Source organism: Neovison vison, chromosome 3, assembly GCF_020171115.1.
Source record: "Neovison vison isolate M4711 chromosome 3, ASM_NN_V1, whole genome shotgun sequence".
Lineage (NCBI taxonomy): Eukaryota > Metazoa > Chordata > Mammalia > Carnivora > Mustelidae > Neogale > Neogale vison.
The window spans coordinates 219,162,103-219,190,047 of NC_058093.1; the positions used below are offsets into that span (position 1 = coordinate 219,162,103).

The following is a 27,945-nucleotide window of genomic DNA, read 5'->3' on the forward strand; positions in this document are numbered from 1 at the left end:
GTGATGATAGCTCACATTTATTGTGTGCTTGCGTGTGCCAAGCTGTTTTTACTGGGTTTCCGAAGTCAGGATTTCCCACAATCCAGCTTTTCGCGTCCCAACGTTGTGGGTTTTGTCCAATTTACCGTTTAAGACTTTGCTAAAGGTTTTTAATCGAGTCACCTTTTACATTTTAAACGTGAGTTTCCTTTAGGAGAAAATGTTAAGTCTCTCCCCTAAATGGAGATTTGTCCTATATTGGAGATAATGATAAAAACGAATGTATTTAACATGAAAACATTTTAAATTCTGGCTAGATTTCATTGTCTAAGGCTCTCAGAGTCCTTTTGTTAACAAAGGAACATTGTTGTTCACGGGTGTTAAAGACAAGCTAGGGAAATGAGATGTTCTCCTTGAAGCAATCAGAAGTTTCTAAAAATAATTTGTAAGGGATGAACTTTCTCTTCGGTGTTCAGCATTATTTCAGATTACCCTTGTACCACCTAAAGCCCCAGTCATCTTCATCACCTTCCCTGGTGGAGTGCCTCCTGTGTCAATGACCACGGCAACCCCAGAGGTAGGGACTGTTATTCGCATTGGATCTGTGAGGAAGCCTGCCCAGAGAACAGTGAAGCAACTATGAGTCCCAGGACTCATAGCAGTAAAATAGAGTGGAGACTCCCAACTCTGGGCTTCTCTGACTCACTACTGTGAGCCATTGATTCCTTCAGTAAGCGTTTGTGACTGATTTTGGGGGGTTAGAGAGATTGTGCTGCCTACCTCGGGGCTGTGGTGACAACCAGGAGAGGTAGCAGAGGGAGGATGCTTTGTGACCCCAGTCCCATGAAGTGCAGGTTCTATTCTTTTGAGTTTTAGGGCCAACCAGAGAGTTGATGGCATTGCCCAGTGAGATGGCAGCAAGACACACTGGTGTCACAATAATGTAGTTGTCAAGAGCACTGATGTGGTGTCAGATGGACCCAAGCTTTAGCATACCAGTTGTGTGACCTTCAACACCTCGTTTGCCTTTTTTTTTTTTTTTAAGATTTTATTTATTTATTTGACAGAGATCACAAGTAGGCAGAGAGGCAGGCAGAGAGAGAGAGGAAGGGAAGCAGGCTCCCTGCTGAGCAGAGAGCCCGCTGCGGGGCTCGATCCCAGGACCCTGGGATCGTGACCTCAGCCGGAGGCAGAGGCTTTAACCCACTGAGCCACCCAGGCGCCCCTTCTCGTTCTTCTTTCTGAACCTCAGTGTTCTTATCCATAAAATGGTACTTGTTTTGTTTTTTTTTTTTAAATGTATTTATTTATTTGACAGAGATCACAAGTAGGCATAGAGGCAGGCAGAGAGAGAGGAGGAAGCAGGCTCCCCGCCAAGCAGGGAGCCCGATACGGGACTTGATCCCAGGACCCTGAGATCATGACCTGAGCCGAAGGCAGCGGCTTAACCCACTGAGCCACCCAGGCGCCCCTAAAATGGTACTTGTTTTTATCTGAAAAGTTTCATGTAAGGATCAAGTAAGAACATACCCTTAAGGTGCTTAGATCAGATCCAGCGTGCAGTGATCAGTCAGTAGTACTGAGAATGGGTATATATGCTAGGCAGAGGAGTTTAGTAAGAGATGTGGTTGTGGTACCTTTAAAGAAGGTAGAGCTGGAAAAGATGAGTTCATTTTGGACAGGCTGAAGGATGATTTCCCCCTTTACTTTGAGATACAGTGTGCCCATGGGACGCCGGGGGCCGGGGCAAGGGGCAGAGGGAGAGAGAATCTTGAATAGGCTCCACACCTAACGCACAACCCGATGCAGCGCTTGAACTCACAACCCTGAGATCAAGACCTGAGCTGAGATCAGGAGTCAGCCACTTAACCAACTGAGCCATACAGATGCCTCATTCCCCCTTTTTATTTTTTAAAAGATTCTGTTCATTCATTTGAGAGAGAGGGAGAGATTACAAGCAGTGGGGAGAGGGAGAAGTGGTCTCTTCACTGAGCAGGGAGCCCAATAAGGGACTCAATCCTAGGACCCTGGGATCATGACCTGAGGTGAAGGCATTGTCTTAACTGACTGAACCATCCAGGCATCCCTCCCCCCTTTTATAGAGGATTAAACTGAGGCTTTGGAGGGTTAAGTGACCTTTTTTTTTTTTGAGCTAACAAGGGCATATGTGGCCAGAACTACTAGTTAGACTTCAGTATTCTGACTCCAGGAAAATCTCCCAATTCCAGCTCTGAAAAATCTTTAAAGTTTCCTCCTTTTAACAGGTCTCTGCTGTTTCCTCCTGACGTGATCAAACAACCATGTCATCAGAATCAAGCAAAAAACGGAAGCCCAAAGTGATCCGAAGTGATGGAGCACCAGCTGAAGGGAAGCGTAACCGTTCTGATACAGAGCAGGTGAGGTCAGCCAGGGCTGCCACACTGCTGAGAAATTATAGCTGGTGGCCAAAGCACCAGGCTGTGAGTTTGCAGCAGCTGAGGGTCACAGGGACTACCGCCCAGATGGCCTCTGCTTGACCAGGTGCTGGGACTTCCCTTGGTTCTACAGACCTTAGTTTTTACATCTGATTTAGCTGCAGCATCCCAAGAACCTACCAGCCTGTATTAGACATAAGTAGTGTGTGAACAGAGACCTCATTCTAGTATGGTGTATGTCTCCATTTTCCCGGAAGGTCAGAAGAAGCCAGTATCCGCAGCACACCACTGGTGACTGCAGATGTGGCATCCCTGGTCTGCTGCTGAGTTAGTATCAGAACAGCATCCCCACAGAATCTCTTCTGTGGCCTGAAAGCTCATGTGGTCAGCAGGTTCTTCCTTTTACTGTTTCTTTCTCCTTGACTCTGTCAAGCTGATTTATGAATTAATAGTTTTGGTTGGTTGGTTGGTTACTTTATTATTTAATTTTAAGATGTTATTTATTTATTTGAGAGAGAGTTCAGGAGAGAGAGAGCAAGCACAAGTGGAGATGGAGAAGCAGGTTCCCTGATGCGGGGCTCTGTCCCAGGACCTTGGGATCATGACCTAAGCTGAAGGCTGATGCTTAACTGACTCAGCCACCCCAACACCCTACTTTTTTTTTTTTTTTAACTAGAATATAGAGAAACATAAGAATTTGAATTTAAGTGAAAATGATGTTTTCCTCAGATTTAGGAACTCTAGACTAACAAAAATACCTTATCCACTGCAGGCACTGGTTCTTTTTTTATTGAGATATAATTGATACATAACGTTGTATTAATTTAAGATGTACAACATTCAATATATATTGTGAAATGATCACCACAAAAGTCTAGTTAACATCTATCCCCATGTATAGTTAAAATTTTTATTTCTTCTGATGCGAACTTTTTTTTTTAAAGATTTTATTTATTTATTTGACAGAGATCACAAGTAGGCAGAGAAGCAGGCAGAGAGAGGGGAGGAAGCAGGGTCTCCGCTGAGAGAGAACCCTATGCTGGGCTTGATTCCAGGACCCGGGACCATGACCTGAGCCAAAGGCAGAGGCCCTAACCCACTAAGCCACCCAGGCGCCCCGAGAACTTTTTTTTTTTTTAATTAAGTAGGCTCCACGCCTAGTGTCAAGCCTGACATGGGGGTTGAACTCACAACCCTGAGATCAAGACCTGAGCTGAAGTCAAGAATTGGGACAATTAACTCACTGAGCTACTCAGGCACCCCTGTGATGAGACCTTTTAAGACCTACTCTCTTAGCCACTTGTAAATATACAGTGCGGTATTATTAACTATAGTGGACTCTCTCTTTAAGAAATGCATTCTGGGGGCGCCTGGGTGGCTCAGTGGGTTAAAGCCTCTGCCTTCGGCTCAGGTCATGATCCCAGGGTCCTGGGATCAAGCCCCGCATCGGACTCTCTGCTCAGCGGGGAGCCTGCTTCCTCCTCTCTCTCTGCCTGCCTCTCTGCCTCCTTGTGATTTCTGTCTGTCAAATAAATAAATAAATCTTTAAAAAAAAAAAAAAAGAAAGAAAGAAATGCATTCTGGGGCGCCTGGGTGGCTCAGTGGGTTAAGCCGCTGCCTTCGGCTCAGGTCATGATCTCAGGGTCCTGGGATCGAGTCCCGCATCAGGCTCTCTGCTCAGCAGGGAGCCTGCTTCCTCCTCTCTCTCTCTGCCTGCCTCTCTGCCTACTTATGATCTCTCTCTGTCAAATAAATAAATAAAATCTTTAAAAAAAAATGCATTCTGTTCACTTTTTTTTTTTTTTTTTAAGATTTTATTTATTTGACAGAGAGAAATCACAAGCAGGCAGAGAGGCAGGCAGAGAGAGAGGAGAAAGCAGGTTCCCTGCGGAGCAGAGAGCCCGACGCGGGGCTCGATCCCAGGACCCCGGGATCATGACCTGAGCCAAAGGCAGAGGCTTTAACCCACTGAGCCACCCAGGCGCCCCCATTCTGTTCACTTTTAAGGCTGAGTGACCAATTTTGATTGGCCCACATCAGGTTGAAGAAAGGAAGAGATCAGACCCATGAGGTAGAAACTGAAAGGTTTAATCCTCCTCCTCTCTCTTCCCCACATTCCCTTCTTAATTTTAACCTCTGCTAAAGCTTTATTTGATCATCTACACACTCATCAGTAGGAACTTAGATAAATGAGTTCTAGTTCATCTATATAGTGGATTATAATGCAGCCATTTTAATGGATATTTAAATTTATTGGGATGAGAAATTGCATGAACAGTATGATCCCATTTTGTTTAAAAATAAAATTTGTGTTTATCTGCAGTATTAAAAATAGTTATTTCAGGCTGAGAGGTGAGAGTACAGGCAACTTTTCATTTTGCTTTTGATACTTCTCACTGTGTTCTGAGTCTCTGACACCAAGCACGCATTACTTTATGGTTAGAAATAAGAAAAGAGAAATGAATTCTTTTTCATTTTGAAAAGAACAAAAACCTTTGATTTGAGGACCAGATTTTTTAGACACCTGATTTGGGGTTTCATTGTTACTGATTTCAGCCCAGTGTCCCTGGTCCCAGCAGGGAGACTTTTATTCCCCACCTAAGGCCTGTTTCCTTGCCTCCACAGGAAGGTAAATACTACAGTGAGGAGGCTGAAGTGGACCTGCGGGACCCTGGCAGAGACTATGAGCTGTACAAGTACACATGCCAGGAGTTGCAGAGGCTCATGGCTGAGATCCAGGACCTGAAGAGCAGAGGAGGCAAGGATGTGGTAAGGAGTGGGACTGGGATTGGGCAGACAAGAACCTGGTGGGTTTGAATGGGTGGCCTTGTTTTGCACCCATCAAAGCCTTTCCTCATCATGGTCTTCTGTCCTAACCGTGATCAGGGGGTTGAAGTCTGGGGGCTCCAGAGATGTGCCTGTTAACTTATGGGAACATGTCATCACGACCCAACTGAACTACCAGTTACAGTAACAAAAGTACAGGACAACTGATTTTTCTCATAGCTGTAATTTGATAATTCATCTAACTGATATTACATGTTGGGCATTTTGCTAGGTTTTAAGAAATGATATGTGTAAATTCCTTTGCTTTTTAAGGATGAATATGTGCAAGTATGTCATTTCACAGTAATTTCAGAAATGAAATTATTTAACATTAAATGAATGGAACAGACTTTGGGTCAAAGAAACCAAACAGTGGCTAAAAACAAAACCCATATTTTTCCCACAATCTCACTTATTTGTGCTTATACTAGCCAGTATTGTTATGATAATTACATCATATTTTAATGTAGCCAAACTTTTCATTTATGGTATTCTGTAATGTTATTCTCAGAGACCGATAATATGCAGGGTGTTGCTATTGTTAGGATCTCTGTATACAATACATAGGTACAGATTAATTGTGCATCGGCTGTACTTGCTCCGTCTTCAATTCCTGTTACTTCAGTCCAAGCAGAAATTGTTTTTTGGCCCAGATTTCCCTTCTACAGTCATTCTTCCATTTCCCACTTACATTTCTCTTGGTTCTGAGTTCCTTCCAGTATTTGTTTTTGGTCCTGGATGGGGATGGGTCAGAAGTGAGGTGCTGAAGGAAGCTAAACCAGCACCTGTTGACAGGATCTTTACCAGTTTTCTTTGCCTACAGGCGGTTGAGATAGAAGATCGGAGGATCCAGAGCTGTGTGCATTTCATGACCCTGAAGAAGCTTAATCGATTAGCCCACATCAGGTTGAAGAAAGGAAGAGATCAGACCCATGAGGTAGAAATTGAGAGGTTTAATCCTCCTCCTCTCTTTTCCCCACATTCCCTTCTTAATCCCCTTTACCTCTTCCCTGAGTTTGCTTCTGCTCTGTCTGACCTGACTTGACCCACTCACCTCTGACCTTGTCCTCCTTTCAGGCCAAGCAGAAAGTAGACGCCTATCACCTGCAGCTGCAGAACCTGTTATATGAGGTGATGCACCTGCAGAAAGAGATCACCAAGTGTCTGGAGTTCAAGTGAGTTTCAGAGAACAGCCTTTGGCAAAATAGTCTGTTAGTAACTGCTTTTCTTACATAGCTCAGTGTGAGCTACTCTCCTTAAAAAAAATCAGATGGGCTTGGAGACTGCAGGATCTGGGACAAGGGTGAGTAGATCACTTTGATTGGGAGAATTGGAGGCAGTGTTTTCAGGCTGCACAAAGAACCTCGGAAGCCTTTCTGACTTTTCAAAGTTTTGAGCTCTGCACCTGGTCAAAAGCAGTTGTCTTTCTCCAGCAGGGGCCTTTACATTACCAGTCTGATTCCTGGGCACCTTGCATAGGAGCAGCTGCCTTCCAGCCAAATCCTTTTAACCTTTGGCCCATTTTTTCCTCTCTAAAGTTCCAGCCATTCTTTTTGCAACTGGATTTTATTCTTCAGACGCTGAACTTCTTGCCACTTAGCTGCTTTCAGGTGAACAAACTATAATCTGTCAGTGTCTGTCTTAAAATGTAATGCCTCTTGGCAAATTCAAGCTGAGAGAGAGAAGGAAGGAGGAGTAGACAGAGGAAGAGAAGGGAATATATTCTTGCTTGGTCAGACCTACTTGTGCAGATCGAGAAGAGGCAGGTGTTTTGGGGTTTGTTTTTGTTTTTTGCTTAGGGGGGCACCTGGGTGGCTCAGTAGGTTTAGTGGCTGCCTTTGGCTAGGTGACGTCATGGTTCCAGGTCCTGGGACTGAGCCCTGAGTTGGGCTCCCTGCTCAGCAGAGAGCCTGCTTTAACCTCTCCCTGCCACTCTGCCTACTTCTGCTCTCTATCTCTTTCTCAAATAAATAAATAAAATCTTTAAAAAAGAGAGAGAACAAGCACAAGTGGGAGTGAGGAGCAGAGGAAGAGGGAGAAACAGACTCCCTGTTGAGTGGGAAGCCCAATGCAGAACTTGGTTCCAGGGCCTTGAGATCCTGACCTGATCTGAAAGCAGATGCTTAGTCACCTGAGCCACCCAGACCCCCGAGGTAGGTTTTATTTATAATAAACTTGGGATAAGAGGGGCATATCAGTCATTGAGTCTGGTGTATTTTTGACAATGCTGATTTGGGGGAGGTACCTTTATCTGCTGTACAAATTCATGTAATAATAGTTAAATATTAATAGAGGTGAGATCTGTATCAGGTTTGTATCTCAGTTAATAATATTGTGTCATTGTCAGTTTCCTGGTTTTCATAATGTGCTGTGTGTAGATGTTATCATTGGAGGAACCCAGGGGAAGGGTACACAGAGGAAATAAATTCTCAGTACTATTTTTGAAATTTCCTGTGTATCTTAAACTGTTTAAAAATAAAAGGGTATTAAATACAAAAGAATGTGATGCACCAGGCTGTAACCATCACTCAGATGAAAGCTCACAAATGCAGAATGCAGTAGAACCCTGGCCTATGGAGAGGCGGGTGACTACCCTTGGCCCCCGTCAGACAGCCTGGATTCACATCCCAGATCTGCCACTCACTAGCTGTGTGACGTTGAGCAAGCTGCTCAGTTGTAGAAGTCTTCATCTCATTTCAGGTATGGAGATAGAAATCCCCATTTGATAAGAGTTATCATGAGAAATAAGTGAGATGAGGCTGGCATACAGTGGGTGCTTACTACCTGGTAACTGCTATTACTATCATCTTTTGTCCACAGCCTGTGCACTACTGTGTTAATGCAGGAAAAAGCATTAGGTTTCTTTTCTTGTGAGTCACTGTATATGAAACAGTTGAAGCCTCTAAATCATTATACCCTGCTGGATCTTCCCCATCCCATGCTTAATGCAGTCCCTTATATTTTTTTTCCTGTCTCTAATTCCTGGTTTCAACCTGGCAGTCTGGTGTAGACTGTAGTGTTTTTTGTTTGTTGGTTGGTTGGTTGAAGATTTTATTTATTCATGAGCAACAGAGAGAGAAACAGGCTCCCCACTGATCAGGGAGCCTGATATGGGACTTGATCACAGGACCCGGGATCATGACCTGAGCTGAAGGCATATGCTCAACCAATTGAACCACCCAGGTGCCCTATAGTATTTTTATTCACCCTTCAGTTCTTAACCTCTTTTGCTAAGCTTGGACATCTGTAAGTTTTATAAGCATCCCTTCCAGGTCTTCAGCTAATTCATGGATAAAAACGTTAGACACGATGGATAAGGATCCTATTGTATGTCACCAACTATATCTCTTCAAAATGAAACATTTACTAATGAGCATTTGCTGAGAAGACTGGGTTCTAGGTTCCTGGGTAGTTGTAAAACAGGGTTGAGTAAGCATATGTGGAGGGAACTGTGGGCCCACTTAATCCATGGTTTGGGATCCTGAGAAGAGCAACCTGACATGTAGTTCTTCCCTGCAGGTCGAAGCATGAAGAAATTGATCTGGTCAGTTTAGAGGAGTTTTATAAGGAGGCTCCTCCAGATATTAGCAAGGCTGAAGTCACCATGGGAGACCCTCACCAGCAAACCCTTGCACGACTGGACTGGGAGCTAGAACAGCGAAAAAGGTTGTGTATCCTTCCTGACCTTGTTAATCTGTGCCGACACAGACCTTTATGGGGACGGTGCTTTGTGATGCATGACCCACAATCATACAGCAGAGTTCCTTGGAACCAGTGGACTGGTTTAAGACCAAATTAATTTGCACCTGATAATTCAAACTCGACCAACAATATAATGGGTGGGGCTGGAATTGGTTAAGGCTGTTAATAGAAGATTGGAGTAACTTTTCCTTTAAAATTTTAACATTTGAGACGTAACCTTTTGTACTGTAAATTTAATTTTTTTCTTTCTTTTTCTTCTGCCTCTGTGGTACTTTAGACATTATTTTAGAAGGTTATATACAGCATTCCTGTGCATAGACAAATTATAATTTACATAATCTTTCCTCTGTTGATCGGACTTTCAGTTATTTTTTTGCTATCATAAATTATGCTTCAAGGCACACCTTTACATGAAAAATCCTGTATTAATAAAGATCTTTTATTTATTAATTGTAAATAGAACACATATACTGTGTAATCTAATCGAGTTCTTTTTAAGGGGATAGTGAATTTTTCATATCAGATCTTTCATGGTTGTATTCCTTCATTAATAGTGACTTTCTTCCCCATATTTGTATGAGAATTCTAGGGCTTTTATTGACACATTTGCTCTGTTTTCCATTGAAGAAGCAGGTGTTTTTATTTCTTTTTCTTTTTCTTTTTCCTGTTATAAAATGTATTTTGTGCTTTTGGTCCATGTTATGAATTTAATAAGCACTAAGTGTGGTTCTTATGGAATTAGTGTCAGGTGTTGAGCAGATGGGGCTGGCCCATCACTCCCCTGTCCAGTACATGGCTTGCCTTGGCACAGGCTAAATCATGAGTGTTCTATTCCTGTGGTCCAGAGTCCATCACCACTCTGCCCCACTCAGGCCAGTTTAAGTGCTTCATTTGGGTTCTGTAGTTGCTAGGTCCACATGTTTGTGAAAGTTTTGGCTGTAGACCCTAGAGGCAAGAAAGGGAATAGAAAATGACACAGGCATATTCCCTAGTGGTTAATGGGCAGAGCCTCTGGAGCCAGACAGGCATGGATTCAGAGCCCAGCTTTGTACTTGCTTTTAGCTGAATGACCTTGGGCAAGTTGTCTACTTGAGCCTTTGTTTCTTCCTTTGGGGAAAAGAAGAGTCCCTACCTATCTTCCAGGATTTTTATAAGGATTAAATGCAATAATGCTTATAAAGAGTTCTCAAAGTGCCTGACACAGAGTAAGTACCAGGTAAACATTAGTTGATCATGACTAACTGTCATTAGGTGGGTTGTAACAGTCAGTAGGTGTGTTGGGATATCTCTGAGGAGCTTCGAGTGACAGTGGTCTGTCCTTTCCCAATAGGCTGGCGGAGAAGTACCGAGAGTGCCTGTCCAACAAGGAGAAGATCCTTAAGGAGATTGAGGTCAAAAAGGAGTACCTAAGCAGCCTCCAGCCTCGCCTCAATAGCATCATGCAGGTAGGACTCTCCCCCATCCTCCCCAACATTGGCCTTTTGCTTTGCCCTCAGCACCCAGTGAGACCTTGCTGACCCGAGTCCTCCAGCAGCCTTGTCTCCCTTTGGGTTTTGCCAGGTATGTTACTCTAGTGGGTGTCAGAGCCCAGTGCAAGGATGGTCCTGTTTGGAGTTTCTGCCCAGCTAGTACGGTAAGGTTGTGTCCTGGGTGGAAGAGATGCTGGGTGGGTTCAGGAACATACACACACGTTTGTCTGGAATTTTTTCTTTTCACCCAGAGCTGCTTCCAGGTAAAATACTTTTGCAAACTCTGGGGTGTTTTTGTTTTTAAGATTTTATTTATTTATTTGTCAGAGAGAGAGAGGGAGAGAGAGCGAGCACAGGCAGACAGAATGGCAGGCAGAGGCAGAGGGAGAAGCAGGCTCCCTGCCGAGCAAGGAGCCCGATGCGGGACTCAATTCCAGGACGCTGGGATCCTGACCTGAGCCGAAGGCAGCTGCTTAACCAACTGAGCCACCCAGGCGTCCTGCAAACTCTGGGTTTAATTTACCCAGAATGGTTTCCACCAGCCCCACAACCTCCAGGCCTCTAAGCCTGCTTCTGTGGATGTCTGTTAGACTCCTGACTGCACCTTGGGGGCAGATGTTCAGTAGAGGTACTCTCTCTAAAAAGAACTTTACTCATATTTGAAAGCTAGGTGCTTTAGGTGCCTTTGGGAGGAAAAGCCCCCACTTTAGAATATAATGTAAAATGTCATGTCTTTCTGTATAGGTGACCTGATTTTTATTTGCTCCGTGAGGCCAGATTTGCTCTAAATCCTTAAAGTTTTTGTTTTGTTTTGTTTTTGTTTTTTAAAGTAAACACTATACCCAATGTGGGGCATGCATTCAAGACACCAAGATTAAGAGTCACAAACTGGCTCTACTGACTGAGCCAGCCAGGCACCCCTCTAAATCCTCATCGTTTTATGTAGCAGAGTAAATGGTTAATAAGGAGGAACTTTGCAAAAGGACCCTAGAGAAATCAGAGATTCCCTTTTCTAGGGTTTGGCAAGATCTGCATTTCCTCCCTTCAACTCTCAGCATAGAGTTAGAATTGTTAACAAATATTCTGAGTAGCACTTCATAATAGGACGAAAAGAAAATGCAAAGTTTGGGTTGTACTTAATTTTTCCTGGTCGGTTTTTGTTTTTGTTTAAGATTTTGTTTGTTTATTTATTTATTTGAGAGAAAGAGTGGGAGGAGGAGCAGAGGGAAAGGGACTACCAGGCTCTACCCCCATTGCAGAGTCCAGTGCAGGGCTTGATCTCTTGACCCTGAGATCATGACCTGAGCCCAGATCAAGAGTTAGATGCTTTATGGACTGAGCCACATGGGCACCCCTTAATTTTTCCTGTTAATTGGAGTTTCTCTAAACGTGCCTAAATAGGATACAGTTTAAATTAAAATTTTTTTAAAGGATTTTATTTATTTGACAGAGAGAGTAGGCAGAGAGAGAGGAGGAAGTAGGCTCCCTGCTGAGCAGAGAGCCGGATGTGGGGCTAAATCCCAGAACTCTGGGATCATGACCTGAGCTGAAGGCAGAGGCTTTAACCCACTGAGCCACCCAGGCGCCCCAGGTTAAATAAATTTTTGTATGGTACAGTCTTATAGCTGTGATGGAAATAGAGGACATCATACCACTGATCAAATAATTGGACAGAACAAAGATTTATCATCTAATTAAAACAATGCCTATTGTAGGACATAAAGTACTATTTGATTGTATACCTTTGTTAAAAAAGTTTCCATATGCATATATATGATATATACATATATACATATGCATATATATGCATAGTGAGTCCAATGTATGCTTAGAAGAGTCATTATTTATACCAAACTACTAACAATTACTTTGGAGTTTGGGAACTGGGATGTTTGTTTGTTTTGTTTTTAAAGTACTTTACGCCCAATGTGGGGCATTGACCCTGAGATCAAGAGTCACATGTTCTACCAATTGAGCCAGTCAGGTGCCTCTGGAGAGTTTCTGCTTTATAAACTTGAATACAACCTTTTTTTTTTTTTTTTAAGTAGACTTCACACAGGTCTTGAACTTACAACCCTGAGATCAAGACCTGAGCTGAGATCAAGAGTTGAATACTTAACTGACTGAGCCATCCATGTGCCCCAGATAAAACTTTTTAAAACCGTGCACGTATATTACATTAAAAAAAATAATTTTGTGTATAGAAAAGCATATCGTTCATAAATGTATAGCTCAGTGAATATTCACTAGTGAACACATCTCTGTAACTGGCACCCAGATTGAGAAAAAGAACATTGATTTTTCAGAAGCAATTTTATTTCCCCTTCCAGTCACTGTCTCCTCTCACCCACACAACCCCACCCACCAGGAACCATTATCTTGACTTCTAATGTCATAGGTTAGTTGGGCCCATTTTTGATCTTAAACAAATGGAATCGTATAATATATATTCTTTTTTTTTTTTTAAGACTTTATTTATTTATTAGAGAGATGGAGAGAGGACACAAGTAGGCAAAGCAGCAGGCAGAGGGAGGGAGAAGCAGGCTCCCTGCTGAGCAGAGAGCCCAATGCGGGGGCTCGATTCCAGGACCCTGAGATCATGACCTGAGCTGAAGGCAGAGGCTTTAACCCACTGAGCCACCCAGGCACCCCATAATGGTATCTTTTAATGAGCATATGTTCTTAATTTTTATATGATCTGATTATCAGTGTTTTCCTTTATGGTTAGTGTGTCCTATTTAAGAAATTTATCTCTGTCCCAAGGTCATGGAGATACTGTCTTGTTTTCTTATAGACACTTTATTGTCTTTCACATTTAGATCTCTAGGCTTCCTGGAAGGAAATGTTGTACGTAGTGTGAGTTAAGGGTCAGATTCATTTTTTTCCCCCCATGTTGGTATTCAGCAGGGTCATTTATTGAAAAGACCATTCTTTCCCCACTCTGCTGTGCCACTTCTGTCTTAAATCAAATGTCCCTGTAGGTTTGTTATGGTCTATTTGTCTATCCAGGCACCAGTACCACACTGGCTTATTTACCATAGCTTTTTTTTTTTTTTTAAGATTTTATTTATTTGACTGAGAGCGCAAGTGTGAGAGAGAAAAAGCACGGGTGGGAGAAGAGACAGAGGGAAAGGGAGAAGCAGGCTCCCCACTGACCATGGAGCCCAATGTGGGGTTCAATCCCAGGACCCCGGGATATGATCTGAGCCAAGGGCAGACACTTAAACAACTGAACCACCCAGGCACCTTGGCCCTTTGCATTTAACATAATCAATTTTAGAATCAGTGAGTCAATTTTCACGTGCTGGGATTTAGACTGGGATTGCATTGAATCGGTAGATCACTTTGGGGGGAATTGATTTCAAGAAAATATTGAGTCTTACAGACCATTAACATGGCGTGTATCTCCGTTCATTTAGACCTTTCATTCTCAGACCTTTGTGTGGATGCTTACATACCTTTCACTTACTTATTCATAGGTAGTTGATGTTTTCTTGATGCTATTGGAAATGGCTCTTTATCTAAGTTCATTTTCTTACTGTTTGCTGCTTGTATAAATTGGGTTTTTTTTGTATTGACTTTTTGTCTACCTATTTTAGTTTATCATATATTTTTAGTAAGTGAAAAGCTATTTATTAAATAAAAAGCTACCTCTTCACATGTGGACTGCCTAAGAAGAGAAAACAAAAACCCTTCTTTTATTGCATGCAGGCTTCCCTCCCCGTGCAAGAGTACCTGTTCATGCCGTTCGACCAAGCTCACAAGCAATATGAGACAGCTAGACACCTGCCACCTCCCCTTTATGTCCTCTTTGTCCAAGCCACTGCATATGGGCAGGCCTGTGGTGAGTATGGGGGTTGTGTAAGGAAGAGGGGCTGTGGGAGCAGCAGCCTTGGCCGTTTGAGTCATTTGGAAGCCCTGCCTGCTGAGGAAGGCTCCCTGGTCCTGCTCAGAAGCCCACAGGTGACAGATGCTACTTCCCCGCCACACCACCCAGCATGGCTGCTTTGACCAGCTGGCCTGAGGCTAGACTAACCTGGTGGGCATTTCAGAGTGGATGGCTTTGAATCTTTGATGAGCCTGGCTGGGCAGCTGTTGGGTGCAGTGCCCCGGCAGCTTGTCTGGGCTCCCAGACACTCACTCCATCAAGGCACGCTTGGCAGGGGGATCAGCACCTCTTGCTCTGCTTCAGAGAGAGGACTTGGTGAACACAGGTACCAGGCAGCTTTCCCAGACTTTCACCAAGCCCAAACATGCTGCATGCCATTACAGTGATTACTAAGTGGGAAGATGTCTCCGCTTTAAGCTTAAGGGCAGCCCTTTACTTCACTAGGATTTTGAAAAGTTTTTGGAGACCCTAACTTTTGCCTTACTGCAGCTTTTACCCAGCACCTAAACTTTTCTTCTTCACCCCATCGCATCAGACAGATATGTATCGCACCAGTGCATGCCTCTCCTCCCAGCCATGGGCACCAACACATTACTGTCTCTCTTCTTGTGTTTTCCTGGTCCTTCTGGTCCGCTCCCTCCCTTTTGTTCTCCTCCTTGTTTCCATCATCAGCTCATATGAAATCCTCCCAGCCCCCTAGACAGGGTGAGTAATTTTCTTTTCTTTTGTGTTTTAACCCATCCTGTTTCCTTTCCCATTTTACTGTAGAATTTCAGGATTAAGTTACCCAAAAGAACAGTTAGGCATTTGCCAGTGGTTTGTGGGGGCAACCACCTTATTTGGGGTGAGGTATGTTAGTTAATGAAGGGCTGTCAGCAGTAGCCAGCCACCTGGGAGGATTATCTCAGTGGCTTGCCAGGTAGAAGTTTGCCATCCCTCCTTAGTACAGTTGGGCAAACCATTTCAGGCTCCTGTGACTATCTGTAATCTGTATACCCTTTTGAATGGAGCAAGAGGGGTGGGGGGCTGTCTTGACCTCACAGCACTAGACCTCTGGAGTTCCACAAAGGCAGGCCAGGTGTGACCCAGGGAATTGTCAGTCCGGGTGTGCAGAACAGCCCACTTACATTTGTGCTTGAGACACTGGGCTCAAGTTGAGTAGACCTGGTCTTGAATCCTAGCTTAGCGACTTCCACCCATTATATCCTGCAACTCTGAGCCTTAATTTTCTCATCTCATAGCTATAATAACTGTATGGCTTTAATAGGGTTGTTGTGAAAGTTAAATGTTAATTTGAAAAAAATAATTTTATAATTATAAGGATGAGCTCATTTGGTCCTCACCACCCAACTGGGCAGCTGCTGTTTGTCAAGACAGAACTTCATTATTGCAGAAAGTGGGGCTCAGAGCAGTGACGTAACTTCCCAGATGTTTAGAAATTGGGGCAGAGACTCAGATTTGGGACTAGACTACAGGGTCCAAGTTCCTATCCACTGTCCCGCCTCCCAGTTAAATGTGACGGTACCAGCGAGATGCTTGGTGTAGTACAGGTTGGAAACTAAGCACTTAGATGAGAGCTGTCATTTCCAGGATGTGGACAGTGGATAGGTTCTGGATGAGAATCCTTAAGACAGTTGTCAGCAAAGTATTCTGTAGCTTTAGGCCCTGGGTTGGTATTGTGCATTGGTATAAGCCTGAAAAGAGAGGAGTTCACTGTAGTCTCAGGTGGTGCTGGTCCAGAAGTTTGCACTTTGGGTTCCTTGTTCTCAGTCAACACTGGAAAAAAGACTTAAGTATCTTCTCAGGTCCCTCTTCATTTGGAGAAAGGGCTTTTGCCCTTCCACCCCCCAGTCAGTAAGGACCTGTGACAAATGCAGAAGAAATGCATTCCCAGAGCTAGCCTTTTTGTATAGCTTAGCTCCTTCCCTCAGCAGCTGTCATATGAAGCCTTTTTCTTGCTCACAGATAAGACATTGTCTGTGGCAATAGAAGGCAGTGTGGACGAAGCCAAGGCTCTGTTTAAGCCTCCTGAAGACTCCCAAGGTAATGTAGTCAGATTCTTCCCCATGTTTTCCGTAGCTGGTTCCCGGGACACAGGGTCGCCACTCACAGGCAGTGCTGGGTCTTTGGAAATTAGCTGTACTAGTTTTGAGTATCACGGAGCTTAACTTTAACGTCCTAATGCTCCAGATAGACAAGAAAAAGCAGTGCTTGTGGATTTCAACCCTGCTATTCACTAGCTCACTGATCCTGGGAAAGCTCTTTATCATTTCTGAGCCTCAGTTTACTCACCTGTCAAAACAGGATAATAATTACTTGTGTAGGATTAAGTGGATTAAGTGAACTCATGTGTGCAAAGTCCTTAAGCATCAATCTAGGCACATAGCAGCCCCTCAAATTGTATGAGCTGCCGCTATTGTTGTTATTTATACTACTGTTACTGCTACCACCACCACTACCAGTGGAGGGCCTTGTGGTCCACAGGATGACAATAAAAAGCACTTTCAGAAATGGGAGGAAGGGGGTAGTGGGATTATGAGGCATTCCTCTTTTTTTTTCTTGGGTCACCATGTTTTCTGTACCACATAAACAGCAGCAAATCAGTTCATCGGGTATTCTAATGAAACGTATTTACAAGTGACACAGAGTCTTGGTGCCTTTATGCCCCCTCACCTCTAGATGCCTTCTCTTTGTGGTTGCAGATGATGAGAGTGACTCAGACGCTGAGGAGGAGCAGACCACGGTGAGAGCTGTTGCCCCACATGAGTGTGCCATGCAGCCACGCCTGGGGTCTGCTAGTTGACAGGTGCTATTATCCCTAGAAGCAGAAGAAAGAGGTTGAAAAGAATGGGCTCCTGGGGGCCTGGCAGCCAGATAGTTGAAGCAGCAGGTCCCAGGCAGAAGTCCCTGGCCTATAGGGAGAAGGAAGGGGGAAATTTGTAGGACTAGTGCTTATCTGCTTTGATCTTTCCTTTATCCAGAAACGCCGGCGACCCACACTGGGAGTTCAGTTGGATGACAAACGCAAGGAGATGCTGAAGAGGCACCCGCTGTCTGTCATGCTGGACCTGAAGTGCAAAGGTCTGGCTTCCCTTGTTCTGGGCAGTCCCATGGCTGCAGATGCCCAAGGTCCAGCAAGCCAAGTCCTGTTTGACTGAGAAAAGATTTTGGTTTCGTATTTCTCTATTTTTCCTCATTGTTTGGCATGAAGTTTGATTTTTTCCCCCCTAAGTCATAACTGTAACAATTCAGTACAAAACTAGACACATAATGGATGCTCAGTAAAATTACACCAATTTCTGAATTTGTTAAATCAGATACACAGAACAAGTTGCAAGAGTATGCTGGTTTTGAGTAATATGACCAATGTGCTTATTATAACAAATGTAGGTAGAGGTTTGTATTCTGTAGAGAATGTATGTTTTGAATCTAGTTTTGTTTGGATAAAGAAGCATATGATAAAGCATTCTAGCAGGGTGAGAGTTAACCATTACATGTAAGTTTCCCTCTTGACCTGAGACTCCCAGACTGTGGTCCTCGGTCTTACCTCCAGTGACAACCATTGTGGTAGATTTCTATGTGTTTTCTAGAACTATTCTATGCATTTGAAAGCTCTTATACTAGTGTTTGTATATCCCCTTCTATTTTTAGTTTTTACAAAGGTGGAAACATATTCTACTCACTGGTCCTCTCTTTACTTTTTTTTTTTTTTTTAAACTTGTTATTTTGAGATAATTTTAGACTCAGTAGAGTTGCAGTAGTAGAGTTCTCATGCTCTTCATCCAGCTTGCCCTGATGTCAGCATATTACTTAACTGCCATGTAACCAATGTTAATTTTACTGGTATAATATTATTAATTAAGCTACAGATTTTATGCAGGTTTCCCTGGTTTTTCCGCTAATGCTCTTTGTTCCAGGATCCAGTGCAGGATCTCACATTGCATTTGGTTTTCTTGCCCCTTCCAGGCAGTGATAGTTCCTCAGTCTTTGCTTATCTTTCATGACCTTTGCAGACAAGGTCTATTATGTAGAAGGACTCAGTTTGGGTTTATCTGGTCCTTTCTCCTGATTAGACTGAGGTTATGGGTTTGGGGAGGAATACCATAGACATGGTGTTCATTATGACATCATATCAGGATTAAATGGTGTCACTCTGTCTTATTATTGATCATATGAACCTGGATTCGTTTGATCACTTCCTTTCATATTGTTTTTGTTAGAAGCAACTAAGTCCAGCCCACACTAAAGAGGTAGGAAATGAAGCTCCCCGTCATGGAGAGAGGAGTTGTAAAGAATTTGTAGACGTTCTTCTTTTTCAGCCCAGTATGAAATTAACATTGAGTTTTTGTTCAGTAAAAGTTCTTAAAACCCTTGCTGACTTTCTGTTCCCTAATACTATAAACTCTGCTCTCATGTTCAGATTGTACATGTTCTTCTTTTCCTCCTCTCGCTCCAGATGACAGCGTGCTTCACCTGACTTTCTACTACCTCATGAACCTCAACATCATGACAGTGAAAGCCAAAGTGATGACTGCCACGGAGCTGATCACCCCCATCAGTGCAGGGTATTGGGCGGGCGTGGTGGAGAGTGGCGCATGGGGTGGTTGTAAGAAGAGCCTCAATGTGGGCTGGTCTTGGTTCCTCACACTCGGAGGAGGTACACGGCTGTGTTGATTTCTGTTGTCGTGTCCACATGGCCTAGGAGTCCTGGCACATCACTGGTATTTAGGAAGCTCTAACTGACTTTAGTTGGTCCTTTAGCTACACAGCAGATGATGAAATGACTACAATGTATGGCAAATTGAGTAGGTGGGGCAGAGCTCCGCTTTTTATGAACAGTGGAAAAGCATGAATGGAGAAGTGGAGTTTGGCAGACATTATTAGATTGACAAATTTAGGCCGCCCTCTCCCTTTACTTTTTCTGTCCCAGGGTGCTGGGATTGTTGCTTGACAGCTTAGCTCGGTCCCAGATTATTCTTACCTGGAGATGAGAGAAGATTTTGAGGAGGGTGAGAGGAAGCAGAGTAATCAAGGACACAGGTCGGGGATCCCCAGGAAGCCCCTGACTGCGGCAGTCTTGTTTCACAGCTAGGAGTGGGAAGAAGGGAGGAGGACCCAAGAGATCCTGGGATTCAAATAGCCTCACTTACAAAAGCACTAGCCTGGCCTGGCACTCCAGCATACTGAGTCCTCGTGCTGGCTGTACAGAGACCACTGAGGGAGGAAGCACAGGTCTGGTGCCTGGTGGGCTAGGGCTTTTCCCATGGCTGTCTGGTGGTGCCTTGTCCCTGGGTTCTCTACCCTGCACTTACAGTCCACACCCCCTTCAGGCTACAGCCCTGGTTCCCTAAGGCACTCTGGATAAAATTGACCCTATTCTCACCAGACCCCAGCAGAGGGGGCCCAGAGCATTTAGTTACACTGCCCAGCTAGAGCTCTCAGTCTGGCAGTTTGAGGCCATGGTGGAGCTCCTTGTCACCAGCATTCTGCCTGCTCGCCTCTCAGACACCGTACCTACTAAGAACAGGGCTGCCGGCTGGCCTCGGTGCACACTTCCAGCTCCTCATAAAGCTCCACATGTGCCACAATGGGGGCAGTGCTGCTGACTGGTTACCAGCTGGGCTCCAAACTCCAGCCTGTCCTGTCTGCCACTTAGAGCTGTGTGTGCACCTTGAGCCAAGTGTCCTGGCCTCTGAGTCAGCTTCCTCACTCTGGTTGTTTAACTGTAATATCTCCTTCAAGGGTGTTTGTGAAGGACCAGGTCCAGTGCTCAGCATAGGTGAAGCACTTGATAAATGACAGCTGTGTTTATCATGAATTTGCTTAGCTCTTCACAGTAACTTTACAAGGGGAGGAAACTGAGGCCTGTGTGACTGACCGTGAAAGATGGGCTATGGCCCCAGAAGAGGGAGGAGATAAGAAAGAAAGCACTACCCTGAAACCAGGATTATATCTTTATGGGCCTCCAGGTGTAGTTTAGCTCATCCCCAAGTTTTCTGGATTGAGAACCTGAGGTTCAAAGAGTATGTGACCAGTTATGGATGCCCCAAGCCTCATGCTCTGGACTTCTAGCCTACAGGCCTTTGCTCAAGTACAGGCTGCTTTGGCCCTTGGGGAAACTAGGCTGGTGTATGGTTCTATTTATTTATCTACTAAAACTTAAGGATACTTCTTTTTCCCCCAATATAATCACAGTCTCACACTAATTCCTTAGTATCACCCAATATCCAGTCAGAGTTCAAATTACCTTGATTGTCTCGTACATGTTTTTGTTGTTTTTTGTTGTTGTTGTTGGGTTTTGTTTTGTTTTTTTCCGTTTTGTTTTTATATTGAGTTTTGAATCCGGATCTCTATAAAGTCCAAGTGTTGCAGTTGGGTGAGGCTTCTCTCAAGCTTCTTTTCAACCGAATGTCCCTGCCATCTGTTCATTTGTTGAAGGAAATGGGTTGTTTATAGGTTTCCCTGGTCTGGATTTTTATGCTTGCATCCCTGCAGCACAGTTTAATGAGTTACTTCCTCCCTGTGTATTTCATGCAAATTAGATTTAGAGGCTTGATCAGATTTTATTTTGATTGTTTTGGCTGGTGAGACAGGGAAGCCAGAAGATATCATAGATGTCGAGTATTTCCATCAGGAGGCATAGGTGGTTCTTTGTTTTTGTGGCATTAGCATCATTGACAACCATTGCCAGAATCTATTTCATTAGGGAATTGATGTTCTTAATACAAACAATTTAACATTTAACCAACCTTGCTGAATATTCTTTAAGAAATTATTTTCCAGAATGATTTCTTTTAGGGCATTTGACTAATCAGTTTTTCATTAAGCCATTAAACCATTCTTAATTATTTTGCAATTTTACCAAATTTTTAACCCTTTATTATTATTTTATAACAAAGATTTGAGTAATTGAGGATTTTTTGTTTCAGTGTTGTGGGGGGGGTTGTTTTTTGTTTTATGTTTTGTTTGGTTTTGGTTTTGGTTTTTGGTCAGAGAGCCCAAAAGCAGGGGAAGCAGCAGGCAGAGGAAGAAACAAGCTCCCTGCTGAGCAAGGAGCCGGATATGGGACTAGAACCCCCGGGGCCCTGTGTTCTTGACCTGAGAGCAGATGGTTAATCAACTGAGCCACCCAGGTATCCCAGTGGTTTTGGTTTTGCTTTTTTTTTTTTTTTTTTAAGTAGACCCCATGCCCTGCATGGAGCCCTGGCATGAAGTCACTACCCAGAAATCAAGACCTGGTTGAGATCAAGAGTCAGATCCCCAACTGAATGAGCCACCCAGGAGCCCCTTGGTGTTGTAGTTTTATGACTATATATAACCTCCCCTTTTATGTCCATTATTTTGTTGTCCTGAACCACATATTACAGAAGTAATTTTGTCAAGAATTTGATTCTTCCATCAGGTTTTGTTAATTAGAAACCTTTATCGTGCAGCTTTAGCTGTTTCATTCTATTAGTAGTAGTTGTTAAATATAGGCCAAAAGACTGACAATTTTTTTTTAAAAGATATATTTATTTATTGGAGGTGGGGAGGGGGCATAGGGAGACTGAGAGGGAGAATGTCAAGCAGACGCCCTGCTGAGTATGGAGCCCAATGCAGGGCTCAGTCTCATGACCTGAGACCACAACTTGAGCTGAAGCCAAGAGTCAGAGGCTCAACTGAGTCGGGTGCCCCAACAAAAAAAATTTTTTAAGATACTTATTTTTTTGAGAGGGGAGATCATAGAGGGAGAGTGAGAGAGAGAAGGATGGGGCTCGATCCCAAGACCCTGAAGTAATGACCTGAGCCAAAGGCAGGCGCTTAACCCGACTGAGCCACCCAGTTACCCCAACAAATTTCTTTTTAAGATTTTATTTATTTGAGAGAGAGAGCATAAGTAGGGGGAGGGACAGAGAGAGAGGGAGAAGCAGACTCCCCACTGAGCAGGAAGCCTGATGCAGGGCTCAATCCCAGAACCCCAAGATCATGACCTGAGCCAAAGTCAGATACTTAACCAACTGAGCCACCAAGTTGCCCCAAAAGACTGACAATTCTTATTTATTTTCTAGTCAGTTCTACATGAAAGGCAGTGAAGGGGCAGAGATCTAGAGGAGGGCAGAGAGTCAGTAGGAGAGACAGGGAACTGGGAAGAGTCAGAAGCTGCCACTGTCCCATTGCTAAGTTCTTGAAGGTGTGCTGGGGCTCTGAGCAGCAGAATTAGCCCATTCTGCTAATTGAGTTGCTCCTGAGTTGCTCCTGTTACGATACCTGGAAAGGTAAAGAAGAAGGAGAATCCCCCCTGCCCCCCACACTGGCTGAGGGAAAGAATGAGCCTTGTCCTTTGCGATTAGATTACTCCATTATCCTCCTCTTCTCCCCTCCCATTCCTTCTCCACTTGTCATGTTTAATTACAGGCTGTGCCCTAACCATTCCAGGTGGGTGGCAATGGCGCTGTCTCTCTGCTTATAGCCCTGGGTCACCTTGTCTCCAGCACATGTGACAATGTCTTTCTCTGGCAACATAAAAGGGGACCTTTTTCTTTAAATAGTATAAAATTTGGCCAAAGTAAGATAGACACACCATCAAAACTGCACACTTGTTCTTTTGGGGTAGAAAGGATTCTCTTCTGCTCTTAAGAAAATTGTGATTAATTTATCTCCAGTGTCACAGGGCTTTGCTGCCTTTGAGGTAAGGCCCTGGTCATCATATTACCTCGAAGGGATAGGGTTTTCAAAAAAATTCGGTGCTTAGAACAACTACTGTCTTTGATCGGATAGTGCAAATCCCGGCTCCAGCACTTACGAGTAGTATGATCTTAGATGAACCATATTGTTCAAAGCTTTGAGTTTCTCCTCTGTAAAATGAAAATGGTTATACTCCCTCCCTCATAGGGCTGTGGGGGTCTGGTGACCTCAAGTATAAAGGTCCATAGGAAGCATTCTGGAAATGGTAGCATGACCCTCAGTGATAGGTGGCATTACCATCCCCAGATCACCAAGTCTGCCTTGAGGCAAGGCATTGGCCAGGGTTCTCACTGCGGTCTTTTCCCTTTGCCAGTGACTTGCTGTCTCCTGACTCAGTCTTGAGCTGTTTGTATCCAGGAGATCACGGAAAGAAAACTCCAAATCCAGCCAATCAGTATCAGTTTGATAAAGTCGGGTGAGTCAGCAGTGTCTCCTCTCCCAGCCTCTCTGCTTTGGAGTGCCTCTGGCAGCTCACCATTTAGGGCCAGAGGCCTCTCAGTGGGGAGGGGAGACCATGGGGTGGAATGGTAGTGTGGTTTTAAGAGAAGGGAATGCAGGGGCAAATGAAGGTCATGGAAGGGTGAGGAGGGGTGGAAGCATCAAACTTGGAAGATATAACATATGATATAATAACATGGTTTATCATTTTAATTCTCTGAGGATTAAAAACTTTAAAAACATTTTAAAAATTGGTAGACTGGTGAAAAGCTCAAGGGCACTGCTTTATTGAGATTTGCCTATGAGTAAGGGTAGGAAGAGAAAAGCAAACATGGGAGAGGTGAAATTCACAGTAGGGAGGTGATGCAGTTTAGATCCTGGCTGTGAGTGGCTGAGCCTGCAGGACTAGCCCATTTTGAGGGGGTGAGGGGATAGGAAAGGCTGTGTCCTGGGACCACTGCAGAAAGGACTTATAACTTTTATTTATTTATTTATTTATTTGACAGATCACAAATAGGCAGAGAGACAGGCAGAGAGAGAGGGGGAAGCAGGCTCCCAGCTGAGCAGAGAGCCTGATGCAGGGCTCTATCCCAGGACCCTGAGATCATGACCTGAGCTGAAGGCAGAGGCTTTAATCCAGCTGAGCCACCCAGGTACCCCTATAACATCTTTTTATGCTGTGTTCTTTTCTGCAGCATCCTGACTTTGAGAGACTACGTACTTGACCTAGGTCACCCCTATTTGTGGGTACAGAAGCTGGGTGGCCTCCACTTCCCCAAAGAGCAGCCCCAGGTGTGTTCACTGATCCTTTCTCCTTGGCTGAAGATCTCTACTTCCTCATATCCTGTGCAGACTCCAGAAAGGCTTCTGATGTCCTCTGGGGGTTTTGAATGATCAGAATGCTATCCCTCCAGGCTATGATCTGTCCTCCCTCCACTCAGGATACTAAAATGTCTGAGGCCTACCAGTGTTTTTGTACCTTTTGCCTTCTCCCTGAGCATAGCAGCTCTCTTGATTATAACTTTGGTCCTTGCCTTGGGTACAGCAGGGCTCCAGGCTCTGCTACCCCTCAGTTTTATGTACAGAGATGCCAAAAATTAGGTGTCAACAGAACCCCAGGGGATGTGGCATCTTCGCAGAAGTCTTTCTTAAGAGGTGACCAAGCCTCTCAAGAACCTAGTAGTTTATATTGTTCCTACAGGAACTCAGCATCAGGCCTGTCACAGCAGGCAATTCCTGCAATTTCCACAAAATAATCTATCTCGGTGTGGGTGGTCCCGGCTGCCATAGGCATGCAGGGCCTAGGAGAGAGGCAGTGCCTGGAGGAAGGGACAGAGCACCCAGGTGTGCTGCTCTCTGTTGTCCACAGCACACGGTGATTGCTGACCACTCGCTGAGCGCCAGCCACATGGAGACCACCATGAAACTGCTGAAGACCAGGGTGCAGTCCCGTCTGGCCCTTCACAAACAGTTTGCATCCCTGGGTAAGTTGGTGTTAGGTCTGTGGCTTAAGAGCCACTTGGACAACGCAGAGACAACTTATCCTTCATTCAGATTTCTCCAGTTCTGATGACACATCAGAGAGGGCTTGGTTCCTGGCTCTTGCTGAGCAGAGCTGGTGGCAGGGCCACTAGGGAGAGCTACAGGCCCATCCATGCAGAGGTCTGAGCTCCCCTCAGGGCCATCATGGTTGTCCTAGCTCACAGAAGAGGCCCAGAGCTGTCTGGGTGGTCCAGGATAGTGGACTGGTCAGGAACAACTTACTTTAGGTTAGCATATGTCAGCCTTTGGTGTCCATTCTACTGATACTTAGTAGAAGCCCAATTCATGCTTTGTAGACTTTACATTTAGCTTATTTGAGTACAGCTGTTCAGGAATCCACACCCTCCACCCTCCCCTGAGACCTACTGAGCTAACGTCTTCCATGGTGAGGCTGAACCCCAGTGTTTTTCATAAGCTCTCAGGTGATTCTGATGAGCCATTGACCACAGTGGTGCCCTGTTGGATGTTTCTCCTCATTCACAAAATACTTGTCAGGGCTTACCATGCATAAGGCAATTGTGGGGTAGTGAGAGTTAAGGTCTTTCTGATCTGAAATAGTAACTCTCAGGAAAGTCCTTGGGTTTCTGGGACCCATCTAGAGATTGTTCCCCTGTCAGGGAGCTCTTGCAATATACGTGGACCCAGGGGTCCCCAGGGCAGCATTGCTTGTGGCAGGCTTGCTCCCCATCAGCATTGCCCCATTTGTTTTGTCCCGAGGTTGGATGATTTTCATCCTGGACAGCATTTACTGTGTTGACATATTTGCAGATTGAAGTGCCAGCAGGAATTTGCCCTGGAGCAGTTCTCTAGCTCTCCTCCCTTAGAGGAACTGACACAGAACACTTCAGTCGTTTCCTCCATCAAGGTCAGCTATGAAAACAGCCCTCTTGGCTATTTGATCTAATTAACAGTCCCTGCTGCAGAGACACTGTCACTGGTTCTGGCTGCCAGCGGGGGGTTTTGTTTTGCTGACAATCATTTGCATTAAAGATAAAGTACCGTGAAAGCTAGTGCTAGGTCTGGCCACAAGCACTTAGCACCGGGGAAGGTCAAGTGGTGCACCTGCAATCCTAGCACGTGTTGACCAGGGTATCTGCAGAATGCCTCCTGTACCTGCACAGCTGGCAGGGCAATCTGAGCCCTCCAGATACTAGTTACCTTGTGTGGCACCTGATTGCTACCTGTGATACCACATATCTTGCTCTCTTTTAGAACATGGCATCGTACCAGTTACTAGTGATTGCCAGTACCTCTTCCCTGCAAAGGTTGTCTCCCGCCTGGTGAAGTGGGTGATGATTGCCCATGAGGATTACATGGTAAGTGGAGGAGGGCCAGATCACCCTTGCTATCCCAAAGACTCCTGTCACTTTTTAGCTCCTGCCTTTCCAGCGGGGGACTTGACTGGAGGATCTAGGAGTTCACTCCGCTGTGGTAACTTCTAGGAGCTGCATTTCACCAAGGACATTGTGGAGGCAGGACTGGCTGAGGACACGAATCTCTACTACATGGCACTCGTGGAAAGGGGCACAGGTAATTTCTTTTCTGATCATGGTAGTAGACAAGGGGAGCTAGTAAGAATAAAACATTCCTGGGACACCTGGGTGGCTCAGTCAATTAAACTGTCTGCCTTTGGCTCAGATCATGATCCCAGAGCCCTGGAATCAAGTCCTGTATCAGGCTTCTTGTTCAGTGTGGAGCCTGCTTCTCTCCCTCTGCCTGTCTCTGTCCCTCTGACAAAATCTTAAAAAAAAAAAAAAAAAAAGGAATAAAGCATTCCTGAGGGCTGCCCAAAGAAAGCAAAAGATCCTAGGATCCTGCCAGGGTGACTTAGCAAATAGTAATGATTGGAAGATTCCCCCGTTCAGTGAAGATTTGCTCTGTAACACAGCCATATCTTATCTCATTTAATTCTCATGACAGTACTGAGAGTGGTAATAAAGGTAGCCCCCGTTTTCCTTATGTTTGCATGCCACCACTTTGCTTTTACAAAAAACCTACATGAATACCTGTTTCCATTAAATGAAAGAAAGGAGGATTTTCACTTTTACCAAAAAAGTCATTACTGTGCTAATGTAGGTCTTTTGTAAAAGTAAAGTGGCATTAATGCTCAGAATGTGGAGGATGCCCCTTTATTTATGCCCTTTGGGCTTAGGAAAGGGTTCGTAGGAACATTTTGCTTTTGGATAATAGGAGAAACCTGTATTCCCATTTTATAGGCAGGCACACTGAGGCTCAGTCCCAAGTGCAGTCTGACCTCTGAGCCTGAGCTCTTGGCCCTTTTCTTTACCATTCTCTAAAAGCAGGTACCTGTTCTTCCTCCTCTTCACAGAAGGGCTGACATGTTATTCTCAGGTTGTGAAGTGCAGGGTGGCAGGACCTTCCTCCCTGTCGGTGGTTCCTATACTCACTTTGGAGGCATCACAAGCTATTAGTTCTCACAGCTGTCCTGGCATCTAATTTGCCAAGGCTTCCCATGGAGCCAACCAGGTACTGCCTCTGGAGCTGTTTTCTGGCTCCTGCCCTGGCGAGCCTGGCACTGCCCATAGGATGTGACCCCCATGTTTCTGTGGCTGCAGAGCTGGGGGATTTTCTATGATTCTAAGCTAGTGGGAGAAACATAAGGAAAGGTTGCACTCTCTGATGTTAGAGTTTCTCTACTCTGTGGTTTCTTATCTTCATTTTTCCTTTGTATGGTTTTAAAATATTCTGAGGAAATTAAATATTTTAGATATAGTTGTGGTCCCCTTACTTTATACTTCTTTCTCTCCCTCAGGATAGGTGACTACTATTTGGAATAGGGATTTGGAATTTGGAATTTGACTACTTTTTTGTACATTTGGAATTTGTACATTTGCTTCTCATTCTTCTCCCTTTAAGAAAATACTTCTACCTTGTCCCTAAATAACATAGAATACTGTTTTTAAAGGGTACAAAAAGGCACCTGAGTGGCTAAGTGGGTTAA

The 27,945-nt window shown here is 44.4% G+C and overlaps 1 protein-coding gene across 2 annotated transcripts in view; it reads left to right on the top strand.

Annotated features, from left to right (window-relative positions):
• Positions 1-27,945, top strand: part of THOC5 (THO complex 5) — a 35,302-nt gene that overhangs the window by 287 nt on the left and 7,070 nt on the right. Inside the window, exons 2-18 of one of the 2 annotated variants that reach the window (XM_044243964.1) lie at positions 2,244-2,375; positions 5,019-5,162; positions 6,043-6,156; positions 6,297-6,394; positions 8,739-8,885; positions 10,252-10,366; positions 14,102-14,234; positions 14,952-14,984; positions 16,245-16,322; positions 16,982-17,022; positions 17,261-17,360; positions 18,736-18,844; positions 23,317-23,418; positions 24,137-24,233; positions 24,811-24,925; positions 26,196-26,299; positions 26,426-26,513. In XM_044243964.1, the coding sequence (XP_044099899.1) occupies positions 2,280-2,375; positions 5,019-5,162; positions 6,043-6,156; positions 6,297-6,394; positions 8,739-8,885; positions 10,252-10,366; positions 14,102-14,234; positions 14,952-14,984; positions 16,245-16,322; positions 16,982-17,022; positions 17,261-17,360; positions 18,736-18,844; positions 23,317-23,418; positions 24,137-24,233; positions 24,811-24,925; positions 26,196-26,299; positions 26,426-26,513 (1,714 nt within the window). In that variant the 5' untranslated portion in view covers positions 2,244-2,279. The remainder of the gene's footprint in view (positions 1-2,243; positions 2,376-5,018; positions 5,163-6,042; positions 6,157-6,296; positions 6,395-8,738; positions 8,886-10,251; positions 10,367-14,101; positions 14,235-14,951; positions 14,985-16,244; positions 16,323-16,981; positions 17,023-17,260; positions 17,361-18,735; positions 18,845-23,316; positions 23,419-24,136; positions 24,234-24,810; positions 24,926-26,195; positions 26,300-26,425; positions 26,514-27,945) is intronic. The other variant, XM_044243965.1, reaches the window with a different exon arrangement.